Source organism: Egretta garzetta, unplaced genomic scaffold (genome assembly GCF_000687185.1).
Source record: "Egretta garzetta isolate BGI_Z169 unplaced genomic scaffold, ASM68718v1 scaffold553, whole genome shotgun sequence".
NCBI classification, from domain to species: Eukaryota; Metazoa; Chordata; class Aves; order Pelecaniformes; family Ardeidae; genus Egretta; species Egretta garzetta.
In genome coordinates this window covers 2244137-2267132 of record NW_009259328.1, presented here as the reverse complement: position 1 = coordinate 2267132, position 22996 = coordinate 2244137, and the positions used below count along the sequence as shown (strand labels likewise).

The window sequence follows — 22996 nt, the reverse complement described above, 5'->3', positions numbered from 1 at the left end:
ATGGCAACAAACGGGACAAAAGTGGCAGATGGACAGATCTCCACGGAAGTTGATGCTTCAATCACCAATGACAAACCTAAAACCTTGGTAGTAAAAGTGCAGAAGAAGAAGACGGATGTTCCAGACCGAGATACTTGGAAAGGAAAATTTGACTTTCTTATGTCCTGTGTAGGTTATGCCATTGGCTTAGGGAACGTGTGGCGATTTCCATACCTTTGTGGCAAGAATGGTGGAGGTATGTTTGCTGTTTCATGCTTACAACCTCTGATATATTTGTATATTAAAATTCACCATAAATACTATTGGTAAAACAGAATTTTTATTCTGACAAAATAGCTTTGTCATCTGTATAGGTGTTTTGGGCTTGGGTTTTCTTGGATTTTGGTTTTTTTTTTCCTTTACATTTGTCCAGGAGGGTTGGAGCCATTTTGGAGTGTGGTGCTCTGCTTTGAGGCTTGCTCTGGAGTTTATTTTAGACTCTAGTTGGCAGGTGCTCTTAAAAGACTATAAGGCATTAGAGCAGAACGACAGCATATTGCCCTCCAACCCTTCAGAGCAGTTTTTGAAAGGATTGCATACAGCTTTTAATACTGACTTTGAGCTTACCATAAAAGGCTAAGTTCAGTTGGAAAGCAGCCAGTGCTGGTTAAAGCCTTTATGCTATCTGCATGCTCCTGTGGTACATGAAGAAATATTTAAATGAAGAGGAGATATATTTTTTCCCCTTCTTTTCACCTCTTGAGACATGGTTTAGAAGTGTGTATGTGCTTTCCACTAACATTTTTGAAACATTATACTTAAGAGGAAAAAAAAATGGGTTTCTTATCATAGGTAATAGGGATGGAAGCAGTGGAAACTCAGTGGAAACCCCACTGTAACAGACTTCTTATTTCTTTTTAGGTGCATTCCTGATTCCCTATTTCCTTACTTTAATTTTTGCTGGAGTGCCACTGTTTCTTTTGGAGTGTTCCCTTGGTCAGTATACATCTATAGGAGGCCTTGGAGTGTGGAAGCTTGCTCCAATGTTCAAAGGTACAGTATGAATTTGGATTACTTTCCGTTTGTTTTGAAGTTGCAGAGGTTGCATAAAGTTTCTTTATGCCTTCATATTTTTACTTAAACCATAATTTTCTACAGAAACCCCTAATTTTCTGAGGTGTAACTGACAATTTTGGAACTTGCTAGGGTATTATTCATTCTCCATTAAAAATGGAAAGAGTTAAGCATTAGAATCTCAACAAACTTATTTTTGAACTTCAAAAATTTTTTATTTTTTGTTAGGAATATACAAGGACTGTTCAAAACAGCATATTAAATTAGCAATAGTCGTCTGAGTAGGTATGGAACCATGTTCACAGCAATTTGGTAAACATTGTTTCTGTTTGAGTTCACAGAGGTTTGTATCTCCTGTTGCTCGTTACTGAAATTCAAAAGCCAGACACTTCAACGATGGCAATTTCATGCTGAATTGCTTAAGACAGTTCATTCCATACTGAGATTTTTAGCCAGTTCGAGGTTTCTCATTGCTAGAACCTCAAGGTTTTAGTTAAGATTCTGCATAGACCTACAAACCTCACAAACTGTGCTTTTCAACCTCTAATCCTAAACCCTTTAACACTTAAGAGCTCCTGAGCTGACTTCTGGACCAGTAGAGGAGCAAGCTACACATTGAGTTAAAAATTACTTCACACATAGGACTGAGAATTAGCATAGGGTGAGCTAAAAGTTTGTTTAGAGTGGATTTTGTTCTAAGAAAATTTGTACTGGGAAAACCCAGAGAGATGAAGATGTTTCTCACAGATTAAATATTTTAACTTTGCTTGAGTTACTGCTGTGGGTGGGGGCCGCAATGCAAAGTATAGACTTTGCTTTGCATTATAATGATTATTTTGAGCACTTCCTCCTGTTGAGTGTCATGTGGCAACTGCCACCAACCTGAATATTTTAAAATACCCCTGAAGTTTCCGTGTGGAGTAGAAGACAAGGCATTCTTGTTGTGGAACCACTGACATTCCTTCAGTCTGAGATGACATAATAGCATTATACTAAGCATCAAGCACTTTGATCAGTGTACTAAATGGCTAGCTGGTCTTATACTCAATTTGCGTGCATCTGCCAGAAGTTTCATGGGGATGCTGTTTCAGAGAATGAGCTGATTTAGCTCTTTTCCCTAAAAGTAAAAAAATGCCTGTAAAATCTCAGCAGCAGATGTGACTGCTTACTGCAACACACAGAGAACTGGATGCCAAGATTAAATTTATGGATGACTGAACTATCACCCAAATTAATGACCTTTTTATAATGGTACTTCTAAAATTTTAGTTCAGCTTCTAGAAAATTTGGTAAATGGTATCTGCCCGATATATTGCGTTTGTCCTTCTGAACTGCAGCTCTTCAACTGACACTTGTATAGACATTACTAAAAGTTACCTTCTTTTCTCTCTTTTTTGTTTTCCTTATAGGTGTGGGACTAGCTGCTGCAGTCCTTTCCTTTTGGCTAAATATTTACTACATTGTGATTATTTCGTGGGCCATATACTACCTGTATAATTCCTTTACCACTGTAAGTGTGCGTGTTGGAATTGTTTGTTGAATGTAAAGCAAAGTGATCTATAGAGAGCTGATTAATCTGTCTCACTGTAAATGTGTGAGGTCAACACAAAAACATAGAATCACAGAATGGTTTGGGTTGGAAGGGACCTTTAGAGACCATCTAGCCCAACCCCCCTGCAGTGAGCAGGGACATCTTTAACTCAATCAGGTTGCTCAGAGCCCCGTCCAATCTGACCTGAATGTCTCCAGGGGCAGGGCCTCTCTGGGCAACCCATTCCAGTGTTTCACCACTCTCATTGTAAAAACTTTCTTCCTCATATCCAGTCTAAATCTACCCTCCTTTAGTTTAAAACCATTACCCCTTGTAATGGGTAGGCCTTGCTAAAAAGGCCTTGCAGGCCTTGCTAAAAAGATTGTCCCCGCCCTTCTAATAGGCCCAGAAAAAATGTATAGAAATCAGTAGGATAAGCCATTTCCTACTAAAAGAAAACTATTTTGTAAAAATACCTTTTTATATTTTTTTGTCTCCACAAGAAATGTAGAATAGAAAACTGTGAGGAAAATATTCCGTTTCAAGAATGTCAGTGGCAATATATAATAATAGGTTATTTGGCAGCCACAGGCTTTTCTTTCTTAGTGATTTGTTTAAACTTCCTCATCCTCATCTTCAGACCCACAGCCCTTTCATCTGCCCCTTTTCAGTTTCACTTATCACCTGCCTCTGCCCTTTAATTGCAAGCATGCCTGCTTGCTTCTTGGCTTACCTGCCAGGCAGCCGCAAGTCATGCTCAGGCATCATGCTCCTTGTCCTGGCAATGCTAACGAGACAATATGTACCCCTTGGCCTTTGAGCCTACAGGCCAGTCATTCCCTGAGTAAATTCCTAGTGTAGAACTACTTTTTTTTTTCTCCAGTAGCAGCCACACAAATGTTAGTTCTTTGGGAAATAGTATAATTGTTTTAATAGTGTTTTAGTAGTGGAGGGGTTTATTAAAGAAACCCCCATGGAATGGAAGGTCTGTGATTTGATTAGCTCTGAACTTCTATTCATTGTTGTTATTTTTGCTTTGTTTTCTTTCCTTTTAACTTTATTTTTAGCTGCCTTTTTTTTTTTCCCTCAAGGGTGATTCATCAGCTGAGTAGGTCAAGTCTGATTTGTGGGGTTTGGCCATCTGAGGAAGCATTCTTACATAAGTCTCAATAATTAAGGCATTATTGTTCAGTTGTCTCTTCTACAAATTTTGTTCATGCTTGCTTCTTGTTGGCTTTAAAGAGTTGTCCCTTGACCAAATTTGCATTAATTACTGCCTGGGACTGACATGATCATTTCCTTTTTTGTTATCCTCAGATTTTTTATTGATGTAAAAGGTCAGTCATGGTCTGGAATTGGTGTACTGGTCCATATTCAGTGAATATTGACTTCTAATTCCCTTGAAGCCTCTTATCCTTGTATTTAAAACATGCAGTACCCTGATACAACATTTTCTGTGAGAGGATTTTCCAAGACTTTTCCGTCAGAAGAATATCTAAGTTATATCTAAATGAGATATCATGTTCTGCTTCTTGGAACTTCTGCAAGATAATGTAATGTAATGGACACATGTAGAAAAGGCATGTAGAAAATAGGAAGTTTACGTTTTTCTAATTGCGTCCTGACCCAAGTGGAAAATGGAAATCTCTGATTAATAGCCATCATGCCTTTATTACCTCTAGTACAACAAGAGGTAACAGGACCTCCAGGAGGTCCTTCCTGCTGCCCTTGTTTCTTGTAGCATGCTCAGTGTACTGTCACATGCTGAGAGGTGTATCAGACTCCAGAGCATTTGGACTGATATGTTAAAGAAAGGAAGAAATATTTTCACATCTGATTCACACAGTGGATATGAAGTTAAATAACTTATGTGGCAGACATGCACCCCAGGGAGTTCAGTGCACTGCAGAACTCAAAGTATATTAGTTCTCCACTCAACTGTCATTTCTAGTACAGGGAGACATACCCAAGGTAATGCTTACTTAAGTAGTGTTTGACTGTTTAGGTTTTTCTCTCTCTTTTTCCTAAATAGACTCTTCCTTGGAAACACTGTGAGAACCCATGGAACACTGACCGCTGCTTCTCCAATTATACCTTAGCAAACACCACCAACATGACAAGTGCCGTGGTTGAATTCTGGGAGTAAGCTGATGATTTTCCTCTATATCATTCCTGTGCATATGCAAAGATCAGCTTGTTTCATATACCATCTTCTGAATTAGTTGTCAAATTCACCATTCTGTTGGCTTATTCTAGACGCAACATGCACCAAATGACTGATGGATTGGAAAAACCAGGGCAAATCCGATGGCCGCTAGCAATTACTCTAGCAATTGCCTGGATTCTGGTCTATTTTTGTATCTGGAAGGGGGTAGGCTGGACCGGAAAGGTAAGATTAAAAAAGTACTGTAAATACATTTCAATTAAAAATGCCCATTTTGCTCAAATATTCTGAAAATTCTTGAGGTAAGAAGCACTGGGGATAGTTTTGCGGGAATAGCTCTGTGAAGTATTTACTTTCTATCTTTCTTGAATTGATACAGCACCATGTTTTTGAAAGAGCTGGCTCTTCTGTAGCTAGCTCTGGCCCCAGTCTTGGATGGTATGTTCACTTAAGGGACTTCTTGGCTTTGCTAGGTATAAAATTGCCTAAAAATCATGTCTGCTTGTTCCTAGCATTGAATATTCTAGCTAGTTTGGATAGCAGCAGGGTAAGGATGCAGTGTTTTGGCTGCAGTGAGAAGCATGCATTTATTGCACAGCTGTTGCTGGACTTAGATATGTAAGTGTTGAAGCTGTATTGCATATAAGAGTTACTCCATATGCTAAATGAGAGCCATAGGTGGTTCTTACCACAGGCATGCTTGCACGCTGTGCTTCTTGGAGGCTGGCTGGCTTCTGAGTGCAAAAGAGAATTTACTAATGAATTAAAGGAAATTATATTATTGTCAGACCTTTCTCCAGGAATGAAAGGGCAACAGCCTCTACCATTGGCATATACCTCTCCCCAAAATGTCAGGAAGAAATCTTAGGGAAATGAAAAGCCACAGCCATGAGGCCCAGTGGCAACTGAAGGCTTGGGTTGTAAGACCTTGGGCCTGCTGTAGAGGACTGGGATTTTTTTCACACTGAAAGAATTAATTGTTAACTTTTGACAAGGTAGTTTTAACTGTGACTCACTTCAAGCTGCATGTGGAACATGGCCTGGTTGAGCTCAGACCAAACCATTTCATTTCTCCTGCCTGCAAAGAAGGTGGCAAAAAGGGGCTAAACTGTCTTTTTGGAGCCTGATTTTATACTGTCTTTTTCATAAGGCTTTTGAAAAGGCAAGAGAGTAGGATCCTGTAGGGCAATTATATCATAACATAGGAGAGGAGAGGGTGTTAAAAATACAAAAGCAGCTGTCTGAGAGCAGGACATAATCTAACAGATGTTGTTCTACAAGCAGGATAAGAATACTAGAACCTTGTGCTTTAGGGAGCTCACCTTGTTGAATATAAAAAAATAAAAGCATGAACCCCTCATGGAAAAATATCCTAGTCCACTAAATTCCTACCTGCTGTGTAGACATGGTGTTTAGTGAATTCCGGAGTAGGCACTCCCCTTTCCTCACCAAGCTTTTCCATTGATAAATGCTTCCGTTCTAAAAGTCAGCCTCAGTCACTGCTACAGTATTTTTAGGGAGCAAATATTTTCTGAAGTGTTAACAAGCACAGATTATTCTTCCTTCCACACTTACAATGTCTTGTTTCTTCACATCAGGTGGTATATTTCTCTGCTACTTATCCCTATGTTATGCTGCTTATCTTGTTCTTCCGTGGTGTAACACTGCCTGGAGCAAAGGAAGGCATTTTATTCTATATAACTCCCAACTTCAGTAAGCTTTCAGACTCTGAGGTAAATATTCAGTCATTGTAAACGAAAGTTTCACTACTGTTCACCTTTCAGACATATGACCTGCTCCTCAAGTGCAGAAACAGATTTTTAAAAAAATTATTTCCTGCAATCAGGTTTGGCTGGATGCTGCCACACAGATTTTCTTCTCCTATGGTTTGGGTCTTGGTTCACTGATTGCCCTTGGAAGTTACAACCCTTTCCACAATAATGTTTACAGGTAAGCAGAGGACTGCACATATTACAGTGGCACTTTCCTGTCTCAGCTGGAGCTGGATTCTGTCTTTCAGTGTTTTGAAATCTGTCATTGAAATAAAGTGTAGTCTTGAATCTGAATATGAAATGTTGCATCTAACTAGGAATGAGATGTGTAACTGCATTTACAGTAAGGGGAGAGACAGTATGCCTTGCCCAGCATGAAATGGAACCCAAACTGTGAAATCCTAAATCATTAGATCTTTTCACAGGAAAAAGGGGTAATATACTGATGAAAGCATTGCTTTACCTACTGCTTAAAGCCCCTTACCTTTATTTCAGGGACTCCATCATAGTCTGCTGCATAAACTCATGCACAAGCATGTTTGCTGGCTTTGTCATCTTCTCCATTGTTGGATTCATGGCTAATGTCACAAAGAGGCCTATTGCAGATGTTGCAGCATCAGGTACCAAATATATTTTTCTCTAAGTTGTTCAGTGGCATCGTTTATTTTTTTGTTTGTATGTCATATCCAACTGCTTCATGTAATTGTTCAAAATCCCTCCCTCAAAACACTCCTCAGCTCCCGGTCATTTCATTCGCCCCCTCCTGTTTGCAAAAGGGAGAGGCATTGTTTCAAATCTCTCAAGGCAGCACCAGCAAAATCATCTCACGGCGAGCAGGCTGTCTGCTGGCCTGCTGAGTGCTCTCAAACCTTTGGTGTGGAGAGCGGTCGGCCGGAGACTCATCCTGGGCTGATGCAGTGAATGCTAATGAATACTACATACAGGGAATGCATTTACAAGAGGTGACAGCACAGTTTGCTGCTTCAGTGCTTAGCTGTGACATCAGAATATGAGCCTCTTGCTACTGAAATTCTTAAAAGCTAAACAGAAAGGAGGAACGACAGTCATTATGGCTTTGGAACCTATATTCTCAAATTCAGAGGCAGATTCTCACCTGTTCAGACCTACAGCTGTCAGCCACTTTTATGGGACCCTTTATTTTGAAAGTAATTTTACTTAGGGCAGTAAGGTGTCCATGGAAAGATTCTGCTATTCTTTGCAATTCCTAGTCTTTCTTCCAGATGAAAAAGCTTAAAGTAGCAGAGCAGATGGTCACCCTAACCCAGCTGGTGTACCAGATACTCATTTAGCAGTTCTGGCCACAGGGAGGGATCTGATAACTGAAAGCTTGGTTGGAAGTCGCTGGTGGACAAAATACATCTTATTATACTAGCAAACACATCCCATTGATGAAATTTTCCCTTAGTTAGAAAAGCAGAGAATTTAAGCCCTAAACATAATCTTCAATAAGCTACACATACAAAGAAATTAGCAAAGAAATTATGGTATACACTGTTGTCAAAAAATGTGTGAAATAAGCTTCTTGGATTTATGTATTTGATACAGATGTAACTATATAAAGACTAGACCTGCAAACAAACCAGTATTTTTATATCATATTAAACTCCTAAATACATTTTAAGGTACTAAGATAATAGACTTTTCAAAGATGCACATGACCTCCTGTGGCCAGCAGCCACAAAAGATATTTGGAAATGTGACCTTTTAATTAAGGTTTCTATTTCCCCTAGCAAGATCAGAAACTGATGCTTTATTTTAGCACCATGAGACATGTTGTTTTGTGATCTTTTATACAGCTTTGTGAAACAAACAATATTATTAAAAGCTGTATCTGTGTTTTGGTGGAATGTGTAACAGAGTAAAATTAAGAACATATTTATCGCCAGTTTATTTTGCTTTTTAATACTGCCATGTGGAAGGCATTCCAATCCATCTGCTATTGCTAGCAAATAATTGTTTCAAAATCTGCATTGCATTTACTTTGACAGTTCAGGTGTCTAATGCCAGTCCTTGCTTCACTGGTTTGAAAGCTCTCTATGTCCAACCAATTGTCACAAACAGACTTACTTTTAATGAAAACTGAAAAATCAGATGCCACCCTTAGGTGAGGCACACTAATTTTATTTCTGTGATTATTTAGTTTGCTACAGGTTTCCCTCTTAACCTCACACCAGCTGGTTTCCAGCTATGCTATGACAACAAAAAGAGCTCCTTCTTTTTTAATAAGAACTTATCTTCCCCTTCCAACACCATGCCCCATCAGCAGTTAGCAGGAACACAGATGAAAAGGTTTGCCAGTTTAGAAATACATAGTTTATTAAAATATGTATTTTAAGATAATTAATGGCACAGAATAGCAAATGGGAATACTGTAAATGCTGGAAAGTGTCTTCTCCATTTCTGAGCTGTCTTTGTTTCTCTTCTGAACTACTTGGTACAAACCAGAAGATTACAGCTATCAATAACTACTTGAGAGGGACAGAAAGCTGATCAGTACCTGAAGATGTAATCCTAGCCAAGGATAACATTCCCTGTCTTTGCTATACAAAGGTGTCTCTCGGGAGCAGCTTCGGAACTGCATCTCCTATTGTCCTTGCTTGGTTGGTTTGGGGGGTTTGGGGGCTTTGGGTTTTTTGTTGTTGTTGTTTTAGTTGGTTCATTCTAACAGCAAGATACATGCGCTGACTTCTTGGTCAGTGAACACTGATAAAGCTGAAATTCCTGGTCAGATGCTGCATCCATGGCTGAGTCATTCAAATAAACCTAAAACCTATGTGTCAACAGGAGCAAATAATCACAACATCCAATCAATCACATTGACATTTTCTCTCCCATTTCTCCTCCCAGGCCCTGGACTGGCATTTCTAGCTTATCCAGAAGCAGTGACACAGCTACCAATTTCTCCTTTGTGGGCAATACTCTTCTTCTCCATGTTGCTTATGCTCGGAATTGACAGTCAGGTAAAACTGGTGTAAAAATTAATAATGAAGACTAATTTTCTGCAGGTATATGGTACAAGGTTGGCCTCTGTGCATTCTGCACTGCCAGCAGTGGTGCAGAATGGTTTCTGGAATAATCAGGTGAATAATAGGAGGTACTAAGGGGAGGAAAGACTGAGAGGTTCAAGCTGCCTGGGGTAGTCAAAAAATGATATTAAGACACTTTTACTTTTTCATGAACTGTTGGAAACATATACAAAATGTGCAGAAAATTTATTCTGCAGACAAAAGAAACTCTCTTTGATCACAATATTAAAAATACCTTTGCAGTGTTCATCAGTGTAGGAGACACTGGGATATGCTTTACAAGATTTAAATGCCACAAATATTTCTGAAAGGCGACTGCAGGACTTACCACATGGAGCAAAAAGATGCAGCGCACATTTCATTTTAAGCATATGAATGTCAAGAGCAAATTCAGGAGGCAGTAGGCTCATTGCTGAGGATATTCTGTGCCTTAGCTTGTTCTGAAATCACTTCCCAATGGTAAGGATCCAGATTTTATTGGTTCAGGCCTTAGCTAAGAGCTATAGATGGTATCTGATAGCTGGAAATTAATGGGAAGGCACAACCTAGAGGTTTTGCAAATCCAAATAAGATATTTTCCAGAGTTACTGTTTAGATTAAATAATTAAATAATGAAGTCATGCAATCACAAAAAATGTTTATTGCACAATGAACAAAAAAAGCACAAAGAACCACAAAAAGTACTTTACATGCTAGAAAGGACTACGTCCAACAAAAACATGCATTAATCAGTAATAATTTTAACACAGATAGCAACCAAATTGTAAGCACTAAAGAAAGCACCCTCTCTTATTTTGCAAAGCATACTTTGAGGACTTTGTCAGGGACGTCCCCTCTGCCTGATGAAATGTTTGGCCATTTGTATGTGACCAGTCATAGGCAGACTTGTTACTCTGCTTGCAGTTTGTTGCAGTTGTCAAACCAGCACCTCACAGTTATTAGCACAGACTTCACAGCACATAAAGGAATACAAGAATTACTGGCTTAGTACTGTACTAGTCTTTCAGTAGAGAAAATCCATCATTTTCTATAAATCCAAGTTGACTTCAGGCTGTGAACCAAAATACAAAGAGACCAAGAGGGCATTTTATCCTGCAACATGAAAGGAAGCTGAAAATTTATGTATTCTATTTCTTTGTTTTTCAGTAAGCTTCAGGCTTGACATTAAAACCTATTGCTCAATCTGGGGGGAGACAACTGTGAAATTAATTGGGTCAAAAATATTCTTGAAAGAACTTGTCTCTAGGCAACTAACAGCTGAGGAAGGTAGTCTAATATTATTAAAAAGAATATATACCTACAGACTGTCATGCCTTCTGCATTTTCTGTCTGTCAGGGAAACATTTCATACGCTATAATTTATAGGAGCTGTAACTGTTGGTTAAATTCTGATTGCACTGCTGGAAATTAATAAAACTTTACATACATTCTGGTTTTCATTACTTCAGCCATCATAATGATAACATTTATTTTAAATACATACATACAGAAAAAATCTGAAGTGTGGACATGCTTTCCATTTGGAAACATCCTCAGCAAAAATATTTTCTGGGGATATAAAAATTATTTGATTTATGACATACAAGACTCAATCTTGTGTCGTTAACCTTCACCCTGAAGCACTAATCTGATTAGATTTTTTGTGTCTATTGGCTTTCATGTGTGTGAGTAAATCACAGAAAGGAGAAGCGTTACAGTTTTGAAGGACTTAGGGGTCAAAGCCTTCAGCTGTAGGTGTATCATTTTCTCGTGCAAGAACAAGCACTTCATGTTCACAAAGTGCATGCTGTAGTTCATAGTTTGGAATTTTGAATGTTTTTCTAGCTGGAAATCTTTTTGCACAGATCTTTTTAGACAGAAACAAGGCTATTCAGAAGCACTGCTTCCACTGAAGTCAAGTGAATTTTCATTTATCATTTAATGGATGCAGCCTTAGGCCAGCAATGAATGCTACTGAAAACTCCTCCCGTAAATGTAACCCTGCTGTTGTAGTGCATTGCATTGTAATTTATTTCTAACTTCACTTGCAGTTCTGCACTGTGGAAGGATTCATAACAGCTTTGGTGGATGAATTTCCGAAGTTACTGCGCAATCGAAGAGAAGTCTTCATTGCCGTTGTATGCATTGTTTCCTATCTGATAGGGCTGTCCAATATTACTCAGGTATGTTCTGCAGAAGAACGTGATGTCTGACATAACAGCATCTGTTTTATTTCCCCCTTCCACTGCCCCAACTGGGAATCGTTGCAAACCATTGAAGTGGCAGGGATCTATCATCGACACTATCTAAAGACTTCATGCAGCAGACATTAACTTACAAGTGTAAAACGCCTGTAGTGGATGCGGCAAGGCCTACTTCATGGTTCAGGTGACAAGAAAATACACATCTCTACAACCCGACTTACAGTCCAAGGGGGTGGTAGCTAGGGATGTTCTCCATCTCTTCCTGTGATCTATTAGATTGCAAACTATTTCAGGGAAATGATTGAATTATTGAATAAAAAGGAGTATAAGGGAAATCAAACCACTAGCAGAAATCAAACCACTAGCAGAAATCAGACTTTAACCTATTAACTTTAATCAATTTACATGGCTACGTCCCTAACCTATCTGCCACTGTTAGTTTGTAGCTTGCATTTTAATCTACCTTGAAATTGGAGTCCTTACTATTTATTTTAACACTTCCTTCTTACATGTTTTAGGGTGGAATCTATGTGTTTAAGCTTTTTGACTACTACTCTGCCAGTGGAATGAGTCTCTTGTTCCTTGTATTCTTTGAGTGCATCTCGATATCCTGGTGCTACGGTAAAGAATATGGTTTTATTTTTTCCCTAAGTTTTGCACATCATAAGGATACTTCATCTACTGATTTGCTCTTTTGTGTGTGCACGTGCTGAGGGTGGAACTGAAACTGGCCTCGTTTTATATGCATGTAATTCCACCGAGGACTCAAACTTGGCTTGTGGAAGGTATTTCTGCCTCTTTAAAAGACCCCAGGTATGAGCCTGGAAGTCATTAGATGCTCAATGTTTCAGGAATACTAAATAGGTGACAACTCCCTCTTTTTTTCCCTGTCCCCCTTCCTTGGAAAGCTTGGATCTGCAGAGGTGTTAGGTACTGCTGTTCTCAGCATAACGACTTAGGTTTTTTTGACTTTGTAATGTTTCATTTCCAGAAATGACTCTGTCACTCCAGGATCTTGCAGTGCAAGTGAGGCTCCTGGGTCAGTTGTATCTTGCCTAATTTCCCTAAAATATCCAGAAGTCTGGACTGACAATCTCTGAGTATAAAGATTAATGAATATGTATCATATTCTTGCCAGAGTATTTGTGCATTTGACCTTAGTTCTGTGTTAGCTAGTCTAAGGACCTACTCCCATCATCACTAGGGCACTTCAGCTCATATTACAAAACTGATTCTGAGCTAGATAAGTGGAGTCTTTCTGCTGTCTTTTAATGGGCTTAAGAGGGTGGAACAGCATTTTATAAGGGAGAGATATTGCATATCAATCCAGCAAATGCAAATGGAAAAATACACCAGCTAAATAATGAAGAAATCCAATACGAAGTTATAAATAACATGATAGACGTACCTTTTAGAAGATGATGGAGTGCTGGTAGGTAGCAGCAGCAGCAGAATGGCTACTCTGATTTCATATGCAGTTCTGTGAAGCTGGTTAATGCTAGGATTTTTTTTTTTTAATTTAATTTGTAAAACATTATTCTAAATCTCTCGTTCTAATAAGACTGAGAGTTGAAATGAACTAAGGGCAATAGTTTATTGCATCTGACTTTCAGATGTACAGAATTCCTCAGCCTTTTCATGGGAATAATTTTGCTGGGCGCTAATTAATTAATTACAATGTGGAAGAATGAGAACGAATGGTGCTTCTGTGTTTCTACATTTCTTTCCCATTCAGAGAAGTGAAAAGTTATGTTGGGGTCTGTATACGGATTCCAAATATACCTCATCATTTATGACAGCGTCTCTCAGAACCACCAAGCTTTCAATTGAATCAATTATCTGATAAATTTCTATACTGTCTCTTTTTTCTGTATTTAGGTGTTAACAGATTTTATGACAACATCCAAGAGATGGTGGGATACAGACCCTGCATCTGGTGGAAACTCTGCTGGTCATTTTTCACTCCTATCATTGTGGCAGTAAGGAACAAACTTTTATTATATGATTTCAAAGGATGTAAATGAGGTGGACTACGTACTACTGCATTGTCACTTCCACCCCCACAGGTTCATGTTAACTATGTCCTCATTCCTTTTTTAAGGATTTGAGCAATTCCACTGAAGGCAATAGGCAAACCCCAGTGTCATTAGAGGAAGCCTGTGCCCTAAGAGGCCTTGTGCAACTTCAAGAGTTGTATTAGCCCTCTGGAAACGGTAACTAGTCAAGAGTTTGGTTGGCAGAGATAGAAAACTGTAAGGAACAAATTTTGACCATTTCTTATATTCTTAGATAAAATTTAGCAATCTCTCTAAAGTCTAAATTTTCCCTATACACAAAAATGCCCACACTTTGTAAAATTAATTCCTTCATAGGCACTATTCTGGTAACAGACTAGTATTATAAACTGATGTTCTTCTCTCCTGGGATTCTGTGGAATGTATTACCCAGTTTATACTGCAATGCCACTGGATTATCTGGCAAAGGTTGCAAGGATTTTGTGCACTGGAAACCACAGTACAGTCTTTTCTTGATTCTAAACTTTATCCAGTTAAGCCCATACAGTATATTTTGAAAAAATAAGCAAAGAAATGTAAATTTGCTACACATAATGTAGTCAACCCAGATGCAATATAAAAACTCATAATCAAGTAGACACTATTACACATGACACAATACTTGTCACTCACTGATATTTCCTTGCTACTCCCATATAGGTGGCCCAAGGCCATAGAAAAGCAAACAAAGAGCACTAGAGAGGCACAGAAATGTGTTTATATTGAGGGTTCCTTGATTCATCTCTGCCCAGATGAAGGTGGCTTTCATTTTTCTGAAAACAGAATGCATAAAAAAATGCATTTTGTTTATTCTAGTGGTATAGTAGGAAGATGTCCAACACTGTATGTAAAACTTACCAGATTTCTCCTGTCTTGTAAAGTCTGCAGTAGAATTTGTTGTCCAGTGCAAGTTCACAGGTGGCGATGATGTGCTAACAAAATCTGCCATGCTACGTCCTCCTCTCTGGGAATATGTTCGGCACAAGGCCTCAACCTGGGATCAGAATGAGCTCCCTTCTTTGCTGGTTCAGTTTAGCAGGTTTCCCTGATGCAGGCTGGTTTAGACATTTGATAGGATAGAAGTCTTCCTTGGGAACTTAAAGGAAAAAAATACCAAGTTTGAAGGTCATCTGTTTGAAAACAACACAAAAGCAACCCACAAGAGCTGCTGATCAATGGTACAGTATACATGTGTATGCAGGTATTATTGTCCAGGACCCCCTTCTTTCCCAATAGTCCCCTTCCCTCTGATTTTGTGCAGGTTATCCGAGGACTCTGCTGGTACCAGTGGATTCCCCGTACCAGCATACCTGGATAATCTGAGATGCAGGTTCTGTATGTAAAAATATAGTGCTAGCTTGAAACTTTAAGATTAGTTTTGGTAAGAAGCTTCTTGGGGAAACTATCTCCTCATCTCCTGTTACTGAAAAATTCAAAGTAATTTTTTAACATCATAAGAGAAGTTTTGTTACAGAAACAAATTTGCAGCTGTCTACTGAACTGCAGGTTCTGTTCTGACTGCCCTCATTTTCCATTATGTGTTTGTTCAGAGGATCTGAACAATATCAAAGCCTCTGGGCCAAGCACTCTTAGGTGGTGATATCAGAGAGGTCAATGCAGAGACAGGCTTTACAGAACACATCTTATTCAGAGCCTCTAGGAGTCTGTTACTGACCAGTACAGTAGAGCTGTACTGATACTACTATTCCAATAGGAAAGTTAGTGGGAACAACCAACCAACTTCACAACTGCAGAATTACAGTTCAGTTATTGACACGCTCCCACACTAGAGAGTAAGCAAGCAGGGAATCAATCAGTGCAGGGGGCTGACATTTGCCTGTTTTCTGCATCCTCCATCTGGAAGACTGACCTGCAGGCCCCATCTACAAGCTAGTGCCTGGCGGCCACCACCAGGGACAAAAGGAACCCTCTTCTCCTTGCCTGGATGTGAAGGCAGGCTTGAGGTTCAAGTCAATCCAGAAGAACTCTTGAACAAAGAACACTGGAAATCTCACCCAAATCTTCTTTTCCACTCTCTTTTGCAGGGAGTATTTATCTTCAGTGCTGTCCAAATGACTCCTCTCACAATGGGAAGTTACGTTTTCCCAAAATGGGGCCAAGGGGTTGGCTGGTTCATGGCTTTGTCCTCTATGGTGCTGATACCAGGCTATATGGCGTATATGTTTCTAACCCTGAAAGGCTCCTTAAAACAGGTAAGTGTCTCTGTTTCCTGACTGCATGATTTCATCTCGCAGGACTTGTGCACACTGATATAAGATTGCCGGGCACCTATTTTTCTATTACACCTTTCCTGTGGCCTCACTCTCTTAGCCCATTTATTATGCATTGAGCTGAAAAACATAAAAACAAAGACAAGACAGTGTCTGTACCATCTGTTGGTAAACCTCATTCACCGCCTTAAACGTGGTCCTTATCTCCAGGCTTTGACAGTTCCAGACACTTCGCATCCCAGCTCCTTACACCTAGAACACAAAGTAGCAGTTTACAAAATATGTAAATTTGTCCTTATTAGCACAAGACATACTGTCATATATCAAGGCAGGTGATTAAGGAATTGGGATCAAACTCTTAGGACTGAATCCACGTAACTCCTGGTTTCTGTGAGTCTGGTCCCAGTGACCCTGTGTAGCATCTCCCCGCAATGTGATCAAAGGTTGGATCTTACATTCTGCATTACACCCGTTCTAAGTTAACACGGCTCCCTTGTTCTGCTGCAGCTGAGAGAAGAGTACACATACAGTCTTGGGAGTGCATTTTATGATTATGCTGCGCTTCCCTTTAGCCTTTGTTTTAGGGATTTCTATGAACAGTTACTTCATGGAGCCCATCGGAGGCCTTTTTCTCATTGCACTGTGCTCTTAGCCTCTCCCCACTTCCTTATTCCATTTGTTAAAAGGAGATGACACCTCGCATGTGAGCAAGGCATTGTATGGCTTAAATCTGTTTTAATAGAGACACACTGCTAAAGGAGTGTGCAATGTTACTAAGGTTATTGGCCAGTACACTGTTTAGTAATCACGTACGACTGCCATACTGATTTTTTTTTTTTTTTTTTTTTTTTTTTTTTTAATCTGGGTGCATCCTCAGTTTTCCCTCTCCAGCCAATAATTTCAGTCTGTGCATAACAGCTGCTTTTTCAGCACAAGTGTTGAAACATGCGTCTCTGTCCTCCGTGACTGTGGGAACCAAAGATTGTCAAAATGAACTTGTCAGAATTTCTAGAATATTCTAAAATCAGCTGACAGAGCCATCTTTGCAAAGGGACAGATGATCTTAAGCAGAATTGACGAGTAGTGCCTTGTGAATGGCTCAGATCTTGAGCTCAGTATTTGTCTTCAGCAAATTGTAAAAGACTCAGTGCTGCTTCAATGTCTATAAAAAAAAATTCTGTGGGTTTTTTTCCCCCTGCTTGTTCTTAGCTCCTACGTTTTTAATATCTTTCCCTTGGTCTTATGGAAACATTTACATGCAAATGGAGAATCGTTGCTCTAAATTATAGCTGCTTCTTGAGCAGAGTTGTGTAAGACCACAGTTAAAGTCCCTCATCTCAGTCTTGCTGTGGATTAAGGTCTCATTTTTGAAGGCATTGACAAATGACCATTAGATAACAGGAGGAGCCTACACCACTCACAGGCGCAGACGTTCAAAACTGGGCTCTCTTTCTCAATATGCATGTGAGCCAGGCAGATAAGCCACATGAATGGAGAATGCCAAAGGACTAGGAAAGACAGAAATAAAACAATCTTAAGTACAAGTCTAGTTTACCTGGTGTATCCTTGGAGGTAGTAACTCCCAGAAGCTGCAAGCCAATACTCTCTAGTCCCTTCTGCTCCCTGGGGAGCGCCACTCCAGCTGAGTGAGTTGAGATCCAGCTCCAAGTCCCTGCTGCCCACTACAAACATGCAGCCTCTGTGCTTGACCTGTGGGCTCACCACAGTCTGTCCCCACCTGTCCCACACTGCAGTCTCTCCTCATTTCGTTTCCCTAGGCGTACTCAGTAATTAATGCCGGGTAGCATCTACCATTTTACATGTGGTCTTTCAGCTCCTACTGTCATGTTCAGAACACAGCTAAAACTGTTCTTAGTGTATATGACTAACTGCCTTTTGGTCCCTTGGGAGGTAGAAAGATTTTTTATTTCACCTCTAAAGTCTAGACAGAAGTGTTCAGGATTGCCTTTAAAAACAAACAAAAAAAAAATAGATTGAGCTTAGGAACAATTCTTTGACAGCCTCATGTTTATTGTTGTTCTTTAAACAGCGCATCCAAGTAATGATTCAGCCAAGTGAAGACATCACTCATCCTGAAAACGGGCTGGACCAGGCCCAACAGAGCAACTCTGCAAACAAGGAAGCCTACATCTAAACTTCTATATTGTCAAAGTACCAATACTTCTCCAGAAAAACAAAAAATATGGTTGAATATGACCACAAATTTATGTCTGAGAATATAATTACCTACCTCCAGTGGCAGAAAAAAAAAAAAAAAAAAAAAAGAAAAAAGGTCATCTCCACTATAAGGGAATCGCCATGGGTACGATCCAACCATTGCGCAAGCTCAGATGTTGACAGTGTTTTGTGTTCTCTGGCAATCCACAGACTGTTACTGTTTTTATCCTTCCACAATAATAGTTGCATATCTTGGAATTTGTAAATCAATGTGCCAAGACCTTTTTAATCTACCTTTTACCACGACTATTTGAAGTTTTGTGCTGCTGAATTTTAGTAGTTTATCAATATTTCTTACCGCTGAATCCCAAGACTGTTATTTCTGACTTTGCAGGAGTAAAATTAAGTTTGGAATTGTTTTGTACAAAAGAACAGAGTATTTTGTAAACAAGTGATTTCCAGTGAAAAAGTCTGCCCTTAAAATTTGCTGCAGTTGAGGCCATTTGAGGGGGAAGAGACTTCCTTCAGTCAACTGTAGACACAGCCTGTATAAACATTGCTAGTGCAAATTAAGTCACATGGCTATTTGTGGCACTTACAGCATGGAATGGCTGTAGGCACTATCTGCACTTAGCCTTTCCGGATAACTTGCAAACACAATCGTAAATTTCTTTTAAAAAATATATATACTATTTATTATACAAATAAGGTATCTCTGTGAATTGATACGACATGAATCGCAGATGTTAGAGGCAAAAATACACCATCTAACTTTTTTAGCAAAATGAGGAGTAATATCCAAGATCTCTTACAGATTCCCAGGAGTAAAAGAAATACAAAGCATTTGCAATTCAAGCTCGGAGTAATTGAGCTTTTATTATGCTGTTATTATTGCATTGCCACCAAAATAGAAACCAAACCAATGGCTTAAAAATCAAAGCTTAGCATCGTAATTCTCATTTAGTGTTCAATTCACAATTGTTCTTTTTAATCTGTTAAAGGACTTTAACAGTTCCTAACAAGCAAATTATAAAACATGGATCGCTAGCACTTTGAAAACAGTTTTATTTTTATTTACATATTATTTGTGGTGAGGAAGGCGCGAGGGAAAGCTATTTCACTAACACATCAAAATCTCCACTCTGGTCTCAGTCTGCATTTGCCACACGGCTAAAAAGCCCGTTCAGCTCATGGAAGCTTTTCCCCGTATGGAAAACGCAGTGGTTAGCCCTGTATGGTATTTCTCGTTTGGCAGCTATCCGACAGATGCAAAGGACCATGGGAAATGCAGTAGTTGATGTTTGATTGTAAATGACTGTGACAGAACTGTGCAATGAAACATGCTTTTCAGCAAATTTTTGTGCAACGTACAATGTTAGATAGCACAATTTATGTAGAACTACTATGTGAAAAACATGTTACCTGTGAATGTTGGGTTTTTTGTTGTTTTTGTCTGAAGGTGACAAACATGTTCTTGCAATAAGGTATTATTCTCAGAATGTCAAGCACATCATTGTAGAAATAATATATATATATAATACACATGTATTTCAAACTACATCATAAAATCTCAGCATATATTTGGTAGATTCTAAACTGTTTCATACATAGATCAATTGTAAAATATCACGAGATCTAAGCTACATCCTAAATGGCTATGGCTGAAGCGCAAAAGTCCTGTAAGTCTTTGGGATTTAGAGGAAAACTATACATCCTGCACAAACACTACACACAATACATAACCATTATAATTGTGAATTTCATTAGATTAAGGATAAAAAAGTCCAACTTTCTCTTTCTTGTTTAACGTAATCAAGTCCCATGTCGTTATAAAAAAAATGCAGTATTTAATGTTTGATTGTAAACAATTATGACCGATGTTTGACAGACCTGCTCTTTAGCAAAAAGCTGTACAAACGTATCATATAGCACAAAATAGTGTTGTAGAACTACTGTGTGTAAACTGTGAATAGCTGTATCTTTTTTGTAGTACTTGCCCTAAAAAAAAAATTATTGTATGATCATATATGCTTTTTGCAATAAGGAAATACCTGAACACCAAGCAAATCTATCTCTATATAAAAATATATATGTAATATATACATATTCAAAAATATATACAGAGCCTGTTTAAAAGAGTACAGTATTATTTAGTAAATTGCAACCTGTTCTATGGACCAAATGTAAAATATTTATAAATTAAGATGCATTTTAAATGTCTATAAATGGTGTCATAATTAAAGCACGATTGTTATGTAAGTTTCCAAGAGTTTAGAGGAGAAAGAATAAAGGTTATATTATACATTAAATTCAGAATTTTGCATTCTTTCATTGGACAAAATCAATTATGTTCTGCGAAGCAAGTTCTAAATGTTTCATATAATTTTATATATATATATATAAAAAAAATACATCCTTTAAATAACAAAATGCTGTATCACACCTGTGATGTGTATAATGCAATTTCTATAATTTAGTCAGTATGTGCATCTGTTATACAGGAGGCCTAAAAGGCAATGGTTGTTGGCCCCACCCGACACCCCGCTGCTGTGATACTCGTGGAGGATGATGGCAGAGCAGGAGCTCCGAGCAGCCCTAGAGAAATGCCTGGGGTTTAAAATGAGCATCCCTCAGGTACGTTGCTGCTGGCACTTTGGGGTGTGACCTGCAGCGCCTGATGCCACTGATTCCTAAGGTGTTACTGAGGCAAGGGGCTGGTGAAAAAGTGCCGCCTTACGCTAAGTGGGCAGATGATACATTTCTACAAAAAAAAAAAGATTGTTCTCTGTATCAGCTGCCATTAAAGAGCAAGAAGCAAGTTGCACAGCAGTCTGCCTTAGATCTGCACCTATGCAATACTGCTGAGGAGCTGAATGCTCCTATGCTCTGAATTTAATTAGCTAACTGTAAAATTGGAGCAGGACATCATGCTGGGGAAGAGTCTAAGCAATTTAGAGAACATGATTAGAATTGAAAATGCTCCTGATAGAAGCGTCTAAAATCATAGACCTCAAATTCAAAATGCTGACCTTAGAAAGGAGCACTCCAACGTGCAACCACAAGGCAAGGGCAGATCCTCCTTCTGCTTTTAGAGAAGGCTGGGGAGGAAGGGCAGGAGCATGTAGGGAAGAGTGCAGATTGTTCTGGAAATGGGGGTGAGGAAGGAGCAGCTTCCATGCTTTTGAAATACAGAGGAAAAATTAAACCATCTTTAATGTTTAGTTCAGGGGCATTGTGTGTGGTATTCAAGGCCTGCTGCTTTCAAAGGATGAGAGCTACATCTGAGGGAAGCAGACACGTCATTTAGTGACGGGTGGCTGGGCCAGCCGGCAGTGCAAGGGGCAAAGGATGGCTGAGGAAAAGGAACTTAGGATATTGTGTTAGTGCTGTGATATTTCCATGTTCTCCTGAAGGAATTTGCTCTTGCCGTGCTGCAGAAATCCCGACAGCAATTCAACAAGAAAAATGCAAATAAGGTCACTTCTTCCCTACAGGACTGCAGGATGCCCAGAGAGAAATCTGTGTCCTTGCTCATCAGGAGTATTAGTTCAGCTACATGTGCTGCTGTTCTAAAATAACACTACGTTGCTTTGGGGTTTTTTTGTTTGTTTTAAGCCTGATTATTTCTGTTTTGTTCTGCTCAGGCTGCAAGAGCATTACAAATAACTATTAAAATTACTCAGCTCTTGCTGTTGGCTGGTTCTTGGGGGGCTGGGTAGTAACCCAAAGGTGCAGATGCTTACCTTAGCACAGGGCAGCATCTTCTGCCTGCCCACACCCCTTCATAGCTGCCCTTGAACTCAGCAAAAGTGGGTTGCACAAAAACGTTCAGGTGCTCACATCTTGGTTCCTTCCACTTCAGGAAAGACTCCCCGTGAAGAGGAGGCTGAAGTCCGTTGTGTGGCTGCCTACAAGCACAGACAGACCTGGTGCGGAAAGCAGAAAGATGAAAGCCTTACTTCCCAGGAATCTCAGCTGATCAACTTGGAGCTAAGTGTGAGCCCTGGCAGTGCCAACCAGCACAAATTAACCGGTTTCACTGCTCACTCATCAGAGCAAGGCGGCAGGCGCCAGGGCTTTATATTCTAAAGGGTCTTTTTACTTGGGTGTGGGGGGTTTTTTTTGGCCCCTCTGAGCTTTCTCAGCTTCTCACACTGCTCAGGATCATAAACTGGGGGAGGGGGAGAGGGGGCACAACAACCACCATGACCAAACCAAAAGCCTACCCCCGCGCCCCCCAAAAAACCCCCAAAACACTCCCTCCCCCTATCCCCAGCCACTTGCTATAATACATATATACACATATATGTATCATATATATACACACACACATATACATGCCCAGTTCTTGTGACTAAAGATGGCCCTGACAATACAGTGGTAACTTCTGCCCCTTCCGCCCATTGCCCCTTCCTTGGCTACTTCTTCCTGACCCTTCAGCACACATGTGGATGGAAAGCCATGACAAGGAAGAAGAACAGCAGCCAAGGTTATGTTCATGACAAGTGATGCTGACTGGAGAGAAAGATGTTTAAAATAAAGCTGGTAAGAATGGGGTGGGATTGGAGGGGTTTACCCACACAATTTTTCCTCTTTTTTCCCCCCAGTCTAAATATGCCTTATTTCCTCTCTTCTTCTATGAAGTAAAAAAAAAAAAAAAAAAATCAGAGCACGAAGGGGAATTAAACAGGATAAAGTGAAACATAGTATTGGTCCATCCACAGAGCTCAGGCTCAGGCTTCTTACGAAGCTGATGTAAGTCTTGCCACTTCTCGCTCCTGCC

At 39.5% G+C, this 22996-nt stretch overlaps 1 protein-coding gene across 1 annotated transcript; it reads left to right on the top strand.

Moving 5' to 3' along the window:
* SLC6A1 (solute carrier family 6 member 1) lies at positions 1–18190 on the top strand. Its single transcript, XM_009636643.2, has 14 exons — positions 1–235; positions 901–1032; positions 2463–2563; positions 4617–4726; positions 4841–4973; positions 6347–6481; positions 6595–6698; positions 7016–7140; positions 9389–9501; positions 11598–11729; positions 12269–12371; positions 13629–13729; positions 15850–16017; positions 18086–18190. Exons 1-14 carry the CDS (start codon positions 1–3, stop codon positions 18188–18190), a joined length of 1797 nt encoding a protein of 598 aa, XP_009634938.1.
* The last annotated feature ends 4806 nt before the right edge of the window (positions 18191–22996 follow it).